Source organism: Anabrus simplex, chromosome 2 (genome assembly GCF_040414725.1).
Source record: "Anabrus simplex isolate iqAnaSimp1 chromosome 2, ASM4041472v1, whole genome shotgun sequence".
Classification (NCBI taxonomy): Eukaryota; Metazoa; Arthropoda; class Insecta; order Orthoptera; family Tettigoniidae; genus Anabrus; species Anabrus simplex.
This window is the reverse complement of record NC_090266.1, coordinates 332,754,649-332,766,936: the sequence shown is the minus strand read 5'-3', so window position 1 is coordinate 332,766,936 and position 12,288 is coordinate 332,754,649. Positions and strand designations below refer to the sequence as shown.

The following is a 12,288-nucleotide window of genomic DNA, read 5'->3' as shown; positions in this document are numbered from 1 at the left end:
CATTTTACAGCCGAATGCCCTTTCCGATGCCAACCCTATATGGAGGGATAAAATCACTATTGCGTGTTTCTGTGGTGGATGGTACTTCAGTTTGAGAGAGAGATTTTCTCAGTTTTCAAATGGTAAACTGCACGTCACGCCATCTATGAACAGAAGACTTAAATTGGTTGCAGAAAGCTACCTCTCCTTAGACTGCCCACCAGGTGTTTGTGTATGAATGGTCACAGCCTGCACAACTGCCTGGCAGGTGGCTAGGTATGCCAATGAGTTAAAAACATTGCTCAAGTATATCAATAAACAGAAAACAAAAGAATGTCACCAGAACATGGCGGCTTGAACACACATTAATGGTCATGCCAAGGTAATGCAATTTTTGGTCTAGAAGTCTCTCAAGGTATAAAGAAATGAAGCATCGCTAAGAGTGATGCTTGGAAATTTTGCTCACTTTTGGAGGATTGATCACAGCAACTCTGGCACTAAAAGGTTTAATTACCGGAAGATGTTATTAAAGCACATGCCTACCTTGATTATGGAGTGGAATGGAAACCAAACGGGACTAACAGCAGGTTTTTTTACAGGTTTACTGTGCTTCCACAGAGAGTTTATCACCTGGAACACACAACATGGTGCACAATTAAAACCATCATAGTTTAGTGTTACTTTTTTTTTTTTTTGCTATGGGCTTTACGTCGCACCGACACAGATAGGTCTTATGGCGACGATGGGATAGGAAAGGCCTAGGAGTTGGAAGGAAGCGGCCGTGGCCTTAAGTTTAGTGTTACTATTTTCTTAATGCAGTAAACGAAAGACAGAGAAGTTTATTTCCATATATTCTTTATAACACATGATTTCATAAACTGAATACTACTTAAAAAGCTGAAAACCAAACTTGGCCACTTGCCACTCACCCACAGGGAAGGATAAATATTTGAGGGAGAGTACACAGTAGGTTGCAATGATATACTGTACACATTTATGGCATCAAACATATAGAAATACTTCAAAAAACAAGCCATTTATCTCATTTAAGTTTGACAAAATGAATGGTTAATTTCCCTATGCTATATGGCAAAGCACTCAATAGGTTAGCTGTCACACAGATCAAAAGATGATAATCCTATTAGACAATGAATGAATTAGAGATGGAGAAAGGAAAGCAAGTAACTACCGTATTTACTCATGTATTAGACCCACCCTGGCTTTTCGAGACAAAGGAAATGAAAAAATAAATCTCGCATACAAGAACCCCCAACGTAATTAGTCAGAGAAGAACAACGATTCTGCTTCGAAGTGGGTACAAGCATTACTGCAGCTCTGATGACATCACACAAATTTGTGAATAGTTTCATCCGCACAACCCATGCAATGAAAACATGCATCAAAGTCATGCAGTACATCTGTGCTTCGTGTTTAATAAATGTTCACCTCTGTAGCGTAGGCTTACTGCAGCTCTGATGATGTCGTACAAATAGGTGAATAGTTTTGTTTCCAACCCGCGCATTGCAAGCACGCATCAGTCATGTATATATGTCTGTGTTTTGTAGTTAAGAATGTCGCCAGTGTAATGGTTAGCACAATTAGCTGTCGTTCTCAGGAGCCTGAGTTCGATTCCCAGCACCGTAATGCCAGAGATTAACGAACGGTAGGAAGGTTGATATGCAGTAAAAATGGTACATGAAACTCTCTTCCACCGGGGGCCTGTCTAATAATAATAATAATAATAATAATAATAATAATAGACATGATATTATATAGGCTTTTGGGCTTGTGCCATGTCAAGAAAATAAGGTGAATTTCTTAACGTTACGCAGAAAACTGTGCTGTGCGTCCTGACAACCAACCTGACAAATCGGCAATAGCTGAGCACGCTCTATCGTCAGGTCATGATGTCATGTTCCAAGATACTCGAGCTCTTACCCACACTAAACACTACAGGTCCAGGATTATACAGGAAGCTGTGAAAATGCGTAGAAATCCTAACAATTTCAACAGGGACACCGGATATCTATTAAGTAATACCTGGTTGCCAGCCATTAAGAATTTACATAGGTAGTTCCCTTCCCTGCCCCTTCACAATTGTTATTTTGTCTCGGCGTTTTTTCCAAATTCGTACATTCCTCGTCGCCAGACGTTTCATTCCAGGCTTATGTCTATGTCTTACACCTGGCATATGTTACGTAAACACGTTATGTGAACCGCTTAGTCTGATTGTGATCATTCGGTCAGCTTCCGCTTCGAACGCTAGCGTTGTGCCACATCCTGGGGACCATCTGGAGGTGAATGAATGTACCATTTCCATTTATACTTCTATTATAACGTTCGAAATTGAAACGTGTCATTGTTTAAGAAGCCCTTCTCGTGGACAGTCGAGAATTCTTCGAGGACGCAGAGCACAGTTTTCTGCGAAACATTAAGAATGTCACCTTATTTTCTTGACACGGCACAAGCCCAAAAGCCTATATAATACCATGTCTATAAGTATGGGCTGTGAAAGCATTAATGACAACAATAATAATAATAATAATAATAATAATAATAATAATAATAATAATAATAATAATAATAATAATAATAATTTCCTGTGTGGGGATTTACCAGTTACCTCCATCGGGCGCGTCCCATTGGAATTGGGGAAGCTCGCTGGCTCTGCCGCCAGCAGAGTCAGAGGGTAGTAGGGAAATAAAATACCACCGTGAAAAAAAAAAAAAGCTGGTCCCTTGCCAGGGTTACGGCGAAGACTGGTAAATGACCAGAAGCCAGAAAACATCTTGAGGTAACCTCTAGGGCTAAACAACCCTAGTTGTAAAAAGGATGGGTACCCGTCCAAAGCAAAGTCAAGTCAAAAAGCATGATGGCACAACATTTCAAGAAACATACCCCAGGGGGTAAATCTTCGGATAAATCCCTCGTCGTGAACGCCACGGCGCACGAGTCTCGTTCGGATTCTGGGGGTGACTCGACATCATGCAAGAGACGAGCCGGAGCGTCTCGGTGTACCCCGAAGAGTCAAAAACTCAGGCCAAAATCTAAAACCTTTCTAGCAACTTTCAACATAAATTCACTTACACAAACTGGCAAGCTGAAAACCCTCACCAAAGCTCTTCATGAAAATCAGATATCCATAGTGGCCTTACAGGAAACAAGGTACCCAGATGAAGAGATTTTTGAATCCGAAGGCTACCGATTTTTCAAGAGCAAAGCGCAAAGAGGAATCCTCAATGGAGCTGTGATGCTTGGAACCGCGTTTGCTGTTAGAACCAAGATCCTTAAATCGGTTGCAAATTTCGAACCTGTGAATGACAGATTGTCTATACTCACAAATAAATGCGCGAACAAAACCTACGCCCTAGTTAACGCACATGCTCCTACAAACGATAAGAACAAGTCTGATCCAGACGAAGTTGATAATTTCTGGGACCTACTGGATGAAAAATTGAACAAAATCCCCAAACACCATGTCAAGCTTCTTTTGGGTGACTTCAATGCCCAACTAGGTCGTGAGCAGAAGTACAAGAAAGTTATAGGAAATTACCCTGCTCACAAAAGAACCAGTCCCAACGGCAAAAGACTGGTGACCATTTGCGAAAATCACAACCTGCAGGTCATGTCGACCCACTTTCGCCATCTACCCAGAAAGGAAATGACTTGGCGTTCTCCCGTCCAAGCTCTCGGAGAGTTCCAAATTGATCATGTTGCGATCTCCAGGAGAAACAGCCCTGAGATTATGAATGTCAAGGTAAAGAAAGGCATCAATGTGGCCTCGGATCATTATATGTCTCTTATCAAATTCAAACCAATTCCCGCAAACACAAGGAAGACAACCAAACAGATCACACACGCTTCGACAATGATAAACTTCGGCAAAGGGTCGAGGAGTTCCAGGAGAAGGCTAGACCAAATGACTGTGACTTTAACAACGCCAAAAGTCTCCTTGTTGAGGCCGCCAAAGACATTGCAGAAATCAAGAGAAGCAAAAAGCATGCCTGGTGGAATAGTACCTGCGAATCAGTCCTCCAAGAAAGACTCAATGCGTGGAAACAGTACAACTCTACGAAATCAGAAAATGATTGGGAAACCTACAAAACCCAACGTGCCCAAGCAGCTAGGGTGTTCAGAACTGAGAAACGTAAATACGAAAAATCTCTCATTGAAAAGATAGAACAAAACCTTAGGAAGAATGAAAGCAGAGAGTACTACAGAGCCTTCAAACGCAAACTCACTGGCTATAAACCACCATCTCTATGCTTTGAGCGAACGGACGGCACACTGGCGACGTCAAATGAAGAAAATTGCAGCATTCTGGCAGATTACTTCAAGAATTTACTTAATTGCTCTAAACCGCAAAGCGCCATTGAGACCAAGGAACCCTTACTCAGGTACCCAGATTCCAGACCACCCGACAGAGATGAAATCAAGCACCACATTGCCCGTCTCAAAAATAACAAAGCGCCGGGGGAAGACTCAGTAGTAGCAGAACTATGGAAATATGCCCCAGAAGAATCACTTGATATCTTGCAAAAGCAAATAGAAGAAATTTGGAACAAGGAGACCCTACCCGAAGATTGGAAAATAGCTTTGATCCATCCATTACACAAAAAAGGCAGCATGAAGAACATCAACAACTACAGAGGAATATCTTTGCTACCCGTGACTTACAAAATTCTATCACTTGCCATTCTGGAGCGTTTGGAAGCACAAGTCGAACATCAAATAGGTGAATACCAAGGAGGGTTCAGAAAAGGTCGCTCAACAGCTGAACAGATCCAAAATCTCAACACGATCATCAGATATTGTACACTAAGGTCCAAGCAGTATGTGTCTGTCTTTGTGGACTTTAAGAAAGCGTACGACTCCATTGACCGGGAAGTCCTGCTAAACATCTTAAATGAATTTGGAGTTGATTTGAAACTGCTGGCATTAATTAGAGCCACCCTGACCGATACAAAATCCAAGGTGAAGTTCCACGGATGTCTCTCGCATTCCTTTGACATCAAAACAGGAGTCCGACAAAGTGATGGGCTATCCCCGATACTCTTCAACTGTGTTCTTGAAAAAATCATCAGAACCTGGCGGGTGAGATTACAGGAAACCAACTACAGTCCATTGAGAATAGGAACCAAATCCAAGGGGATCGCAACAGACTGCTTAGCATTTGCCGATGATATTGCTGTTCTCTCAACCGACATAGAAACTGCTAGAGCTCAAGTTGAAATTTTAAAGGAAATTGTCGAACAAACTGGTCTGCAGATATCGTTTGAGAAAACAGAAGTAATGACTAACATCAAAGAGGCTCCACCAAAACTCCATACAAAATACGGGCACATCACCCGAGTAGACAAATTCAAATACCTGGGTGAGATCATGAAAAATGGACTGGACAAAGAAGCACTTCAGGAGCGAGTACGCAAACTGGAAATAGCCTACCAAACATCCCGCACAATCTACAACAAAAAATGCCTTTCCCAAAACACCAAGATACGTCACTATGAAACAGTTCTGAAGCCAGTAGTTCTATATGCAGCCGAAACTCTGTCTCTAAATGCCAACAAAGGACTACTTGAAGAACTGGAGAAAAGAGAACGCAAAATTGTGAGAGGAATCTTGGGATCAAAGTACAGAAATGGAATCCATCAAAAGAGATCCAACAAGGAAGTCTACAGCAAAATAGAGAAAATTACTGACACAATCAGAAAAAGACGGGTATGATATTACGGTCATCTGAAAAGAATGGACAGAAGAAAGTTAACTAAAGAAATCTTTCACTTTTTTGATTCAAACCCCAAAACTACAATTCCCTGGTTTAGAAATACCAAAGAAGACCTGCAAATGCTACATATCTCAGCTGAAGACGCCTTTAACAGAGATCTCTTCCGCAAGAAAATATTGACGAACGGGCTAAACCGAGACGAGCAACCGAAGAGAAGACACGGTGCCCCTTGGACAGAGGAGCGTAAGCAGGCCCACTCACAAAGAATGAGGGAAATTGGGGCTATAAAGAAGGCCAAGTTCAGTGTCAAATGCAACAAGACTTAACGTGGTCCTTGATGGCCCCAGCGAATTATATATATAATAATAATTTTATGTCCCAACTTAGCGATTTTTGGAGACGCCAAACAAAACATACTATGCGTTAATAAAAATGTAGACAACGATCGTACGAAATTAAACATTATAATAAAACTCATTAGCGCCACTCCTGTAGATATCCACAAATGTGGCAAACTTTCCTGTTATTTATTTTTAATCATCCCGTCATGGAACTTCTTGATAGCATACCTAACCTAAAAAGTGTGGTCTCTCTTATCTCATTTGCAGCTGCTTAGGTAAATCCTGATGTGATAAATGTGGAGAACAAGCATGAAATATATTTTAAACTAAGGGGGGAGAGGGGCTTTCAACAGCCACAGTTATCCAGAGAACACTTCCAGTCACTATGTATTACATTCGGAAGTACTGATGATGATGATGATGCTTGTTGTTTAACACTTTCAACACTATGCCCGTACGGGATACGGGCGCGCTGCTTTCCTGCTTCTGGACGGCGCCTGTATGTGATACGGGCGTGATTTTCTTGTGTGTTTATATCCACCTGCACGTATCACGTACGGTTCCCGTCCCTTGGTTGGAGGTAATAGTTCATCTCGTGACCACTAGAATGCAGCAGTTATCAGGAATTTCGAACTGAAACGATAAACAGGATATTTTCTCCTTGCCGTGAAGCACTCGGTGTGCCGTGTGCTGCACACGCCAAATCTGTCACGCTGTCAACTGTGTTACTGTGTAAACACATCTTCACATCGGCGCAATGATAGTGATATTTTCGATATTTTATCAGGAGAAGCAGGTTCAGAGATGGATGAAAGTGATGACGACCCTGCTTACGAACCGGATAACGCATCAAGCGATAGTTCAGGTAAGATTTTTATTTATTACGTCACTTTGGAACGTAAGTGTTTAGCTGTATTATTTTACTCTAAATACAAACGATAGAAATACTTCGCCTACAGAAATTTGGGTTTATTTTTTTCGTTTAGACGAAGAGACGCAGGCTGATGATTCACCTGTGCCGGGAACATCTGCTAGATCATCTGAACCTGATGATGAATGGTCAGAAACAGATTACCAACCACAGCTACCTGTCTTCCAGTCGGCATCTGGTTCTACTCAGTTTTGCGCGGGGAGTGATGAAATGGATTGTTTCAGTAATTTTTTTTAGTGACGATGTGATCAAAAATATAAAAACAGAAACCAACAGATATGCAGGTACGACAATTGCGGCAATGAAACGTCTGGGAAAACTGAAGGAAAATTCCATGTGGCACCGGTGGGCTGCAGTAAAACTTCACTAAATTCATTGGTTTTTTGCAACAATTTTGCATATGTGTATGGTGAAGCTACCCAAACTTAGTGATTATTGGTCTACTGATACCTTTTATCAGACAGGATTTGCCAGTCGATTGTTGAGTTGTGATAGATTTTCCGAAATTTTATTCATGTTGCACCTAAATGACAATGCCACCTTCATCAAGAAGGGGGAACCTAATCATGACCCACTACATAAACTCAGGCCTTTCTTTGATTTTTTTGTGCACAAATGCTTTGCCAGTTTTCAACCGTATGAGAACCTAAAAATAGATGAGGCTATATGTCCCTTCCGTGGTCGAGTAGGGTTTAGGGTTTATATGAAGAATAAGCCCAATAAGTACGGTATGAAAATGTATGTACTTTGCAATGCGGCAACAGGCTACGAACTGAATTGTGAAATATATACGGGATCTGCAGGGAACGTTGACAACAGCATTCAGGCTCTTGCAGATAGATTATGCTCACAGTTTTTCAGTAAGGGCCACTGTATTTATATGGACAGGTACTATACTAGCCCCTCCCTACTGAATATGCTGTGGCAAAAGAAAACCCTGGCTGTTGGAACTGTCATGAAAAACGGGAAGGGTTTACCACCAATGTTCAAGACAAAGAAATTGAAGAAGGATGAGATTATATTTTTGAAGAAAGGGCACCTTCTTGCTGTGAAGTGGAAGAGCAAGCAGGATGTTTTATGCCTTTCAACAAAACATAAGGCTTCAACTACACTTGTTTCTGGTAGATCGAACGGTGGTGTTGTATAGAAACTAAAGCCTGACGTAGTCATCGATTACAATATAAATAACACAGGTGTTGATAGAGAAGATTAACTGAACAGTTATTACCCATTTGCATGGAAGACAATGAAATGGCGGAAAAAGCTCTTCTTCCATTTCTTCCTTATGCCTGTTGTGAATGGTTTCATTCTATAAAAAGAGATCTCAAAATATAAAGAGATCTCAAAATCAAAGATATCTCTTGTGGATTACATGAGAGTAATCAGTTCGTGGTTAGCAGCTAAAGGAGGAGGAGACATCTCAAGGCTGGAACCTACTCCTTCCCCCAATGTTGCCAGGACTTTTGCTCGCCATTTTCCAGAAAAGGTTCCTCCAACGAACAATAAAGTGAATGCTACTTGTTATTGCACGGTATGCTCAGACAGGGGCAAGAAGGAAAGTGGTAAGTGCGTCAGAAAAGAGAGTAGATGGTGGTGCAGGGAGTGCAAAGTAGGACTGTGTATACTCCAACGTTTTCAGGACTACCATACGAAAAACTATCCCTAAATACGTAAATATTTTATTCCACTGCATTTCTGTTTATTTGTGGCCTAAGTAGTCGCATTAAATTATTATTTTTTATTGTTTGAGCAAGCTTATTGGTATAACCTCAATGTAAACATTTTTTCATGTTCTTCATAAGACTAGTATAATTAAATTACTTCAGATATTCACTTGTTGATTAACATCTTCATTTTGGATGATTGACACCTTCATACGGTACAAAAATCAGGCATGCAATACTTTTTTTTTTTTTTTGCTAGGGGCTTTAAGTCACACCGAACAGATAGGTCTTATGGCGACGATGGGATAGGAAGGGGCTAGGAGTTGGAAGGAAGCAGCCGTGGCCTTAATTAAGGTACAGCCCCAGCATTTGCCTGGTGTGAAAATGGGAAACCACGGAAATGCAATACGTTTCGCTGTTCCATAATAACGTGTTAAAAATGAGCAAAAAGACCCAGTTCACAGCCAGGATCCATGTTAAAATATGTTAGTGTTGAAATTGCTAAAAAGGCCTAACATCTAGGTCACTGGTCCCTAATGGTATGAAATGAGACAAAATGTAATGACAAATTAAAAGTCCAAAATCCTCCACTGACCAGAATTCAAAATGTGAGGACGAAGAACGGACGGACGGATGGATGGATGGATGGATGGATGGATGGATGGATGGATGGATGGATGGATGTGAATTTAAAACAATCAGTGGATCCGACCTGCAATGCCTCACATTTACAGAAACTGACGTCAAACAACGGTATTACTGACCAAGGGACAAGAATATTCAATTATGCTGTAACTGTTTATGCACTAGTAAAATACAATTGCGTGAGCCAGAATAATAGTTATCATAGAAACATGCAAAACAGAGATTATATCATCTTGCACATCCAATAAATGACAATTTTTTTACAAGCGCAAGGTTTTTCAGATCATCTATTGGGAAGCACACCTGATTAAATTTCACAAAATTTTTTTAAACATCCAAACTTTTTGCGGCAAACCACGTGTATTTTGTGATTTCAAAGAAGATCTGCGAGGACAAATGATAGTGAACAATAGACTGAATCTTTATTCAATCCTCCTGGGAACTACAGTAATTTCATGCTCTGCCTCTGTTAAAAATGCACAGTTTTGAATAAGGTATGCTTGATATGAATCTTTTACCTGCCAATGGAAACTGACATCACATGGTTGAGCCAAAGGAGTGCCTAGTGGAGGAATTAATTTGAAAATGCAAGTTGGTAGTCCATCATCAACCTAAGAGATTGCATCTTATGGACACATGAATAACAAACTTTACTTCAAATCACCTGGGAGACAAAAAAGAGGAACATGAGTTGGAAAAACCTACCTTTTGTTAAAGCATTACAAATACTTGATATGTGTTGATGTTATTGTCACGTAAATATTATATGTACCTCACCTAATTTTGTTTAGCTTCCCTCTTCACTTCTAAGAGCTAATAAGTTTCAAGTATTAATCGATACTTGTGCATTAAGGTACTTTTTGAAGTGGGTGAAGTGTCAAATGCAGGAACAGCCATTGCTACGATCATTTGGCTTTAGGTAGAGCTCTCTGTTTATTGCTGTGTGTCAGCATTCTTGGCACGATAGTGAATTAGCTTCTTCTTCTTCTTCTTCTTCTTTGCTTCATGGGGTCTCTAAATATTAGTTCCTAATTAGCGTCGACCTCTATCCATTATATCATTTCTCAGCCATGATTCAACTCCTATTACAATATCTGGTACCTAAGTATATATCTATTAAATTACTTAATTCGATTCCTTTGTTTACAATGCTTCTACAATTGAGCACTAACATTTTTATGTCATCCCTACTTGATTTCCAGGTCCCTGTTGGCTTAACACCCCTCCCTAGGCAACCCCATTTCCCTGAATATACCTGCCTGTAACTCCTCTAAACAAGTTTCCTAACTTATATGTAGCACTGCGGTTTAAGTGAAGGCCATCTGAGCGCAGATCCCTGTCTCCTATCCACCTATTAGGATCTAGAAATCTCACTCCCAGTTTCCCACATACTCACTCCATAGTCTCATTTAAATCCCCAATCACCTTCCAGTCAGTATCCCTCCTACACAGTATTCCACTGATAACAATCTCTGCTTCCTTAAACTTCAGCCGTGCTGCATTTACCAGATCCCACACATCCCCAACTATGTTGGTACTTATACCTGCTTGCCTTACGTTGTTAGTACCGATGTGAAACACTACCACCTTCTCCTTTCCCTCTTCCTTCTCTTCTACTTTCCTCAACATTTGCCTCAACCTGATTCCTGGATAACACTCTACCCTGGTTCCCTTTCCTCCACACACTTTCCCCACATGTCTAACGATGGAATCCCCCATGACCAGAGCCTCAACCCTACCCACCTCATTTGAACCCCTTCCCTCCTAGTCAGCCCTATCTTCTCTCACTGCTGCAGAAGCTACTTCCTCCTCCCTTTTCTCCCTCCCATGACCCTGTTCCATGTCGTTTCCTTTCCACTGCACTAAATTTCCCTTTCCTACCTTTTCTCTCCTCCTACTTCCACACACATCAGCAACAGTTCCCTGTTTCTCATCTTCCCTCGGTTGTTTGCAGTGACTTGTACCGATTTCTCACAGACACCTCTCCTGAATTCTGATCCTGAACAGAGCCCTTAGCCTGCAATCTCCTTCCCCTTAAAAAATTAGACCACCTGTCTTTTACAATTCCCCCATTTCCTTCCCATCCCTCCTTTACACCTACTGTATCTTGTACATTATTTGAGGGAGGCCTACTTTCCTTCCTGTCATCTGAGAGAATCCTACTTATCACCCTCAAACTCCTCCCTCATACTCCTTAATGCCTGGCCACACCCACAGTTCCTACACTTGCACTGCGTAGCCATTATTTATGATATAATGGGAAGAAAATAAAAATAAAATAACTTATTCTGTGCAAATAAAAATGAAAGGAAAGAAATATTGCCTATAAAAATGAAAGGAAAGAAATATTGTCTAGGATAGTTTACAAAGATCACACAACAACAAAGTAATTAATATAAGCTACTACTACATTACATTACTACTTAGTTCTACAATTTTTTTTTCTGCAACACCCTAACAGAATGAAAATTGCTGTTAATTACTGAATACCGAAAGTAATACACACGAATTAGGTCTACACAATTCTAAACTGCAGTTAAGTCTGCCCTAATTACTGGAACAGAATTCTAGTAAGAGAGTTAATACAGGTACAACAGATACTATAGATACTACACAAATATTTCACAGTTATAGAATAAACACACTAATTTATAATAAGATACCTACTATAATACAGTACAATGATTTTAAACTATGTTCAGACGTATCCTAATTATAATACAACAGGTTATTACTAAGCACAAACTGAAATGAAAATTACAATTAAAGTTTGAAATTTGCAAGACTACTCAAAATAATAGAATAAGCACTCTAATGTCTAATAAGTCACTACAACACACAACAACAGTTTAAAAACTACGTTGAGACGTATCCTAATTACAATAGGTAATTATTAAGCACAAATAGAAATGAAAATTGCAATTAGGCCTAAAGTTTGAAATTTGCAAGAACTACCGTACTCAAGGATTACCAACAAAGTTAAACGTGTAGACAGAAGAT

General features: G+C 40.3%; 1 protein-coding gene across 6 annotated transcripts in view; it reads right to left on the bottom strand.

The window, feature by feature from the left end:
* LOC136864113 (uncharacterized) overlaps positions 1-12,288 on the bottom strand; it is a 929,406-nt gene that overhangs the window by 209,747 nt on the left and 707,371 nt on the right. For all 6 annotated transcript variants that reach the window (XR_010859273.2, XM_067140697.2, XM_067140695.2 and 3 more), the window contains one exon: positions 523-609. Coding sequence is in view for 5 of the 6 variants with exons in the window: in XM_067140697.2 (XP_066996798.2) it covers positions 523-609 (87 nt within the window). In the remaining variant the exon portion in view is untranslated. The remainder of the gene's footprint in view (positions 1-522; positions 610-12,288) is intronic.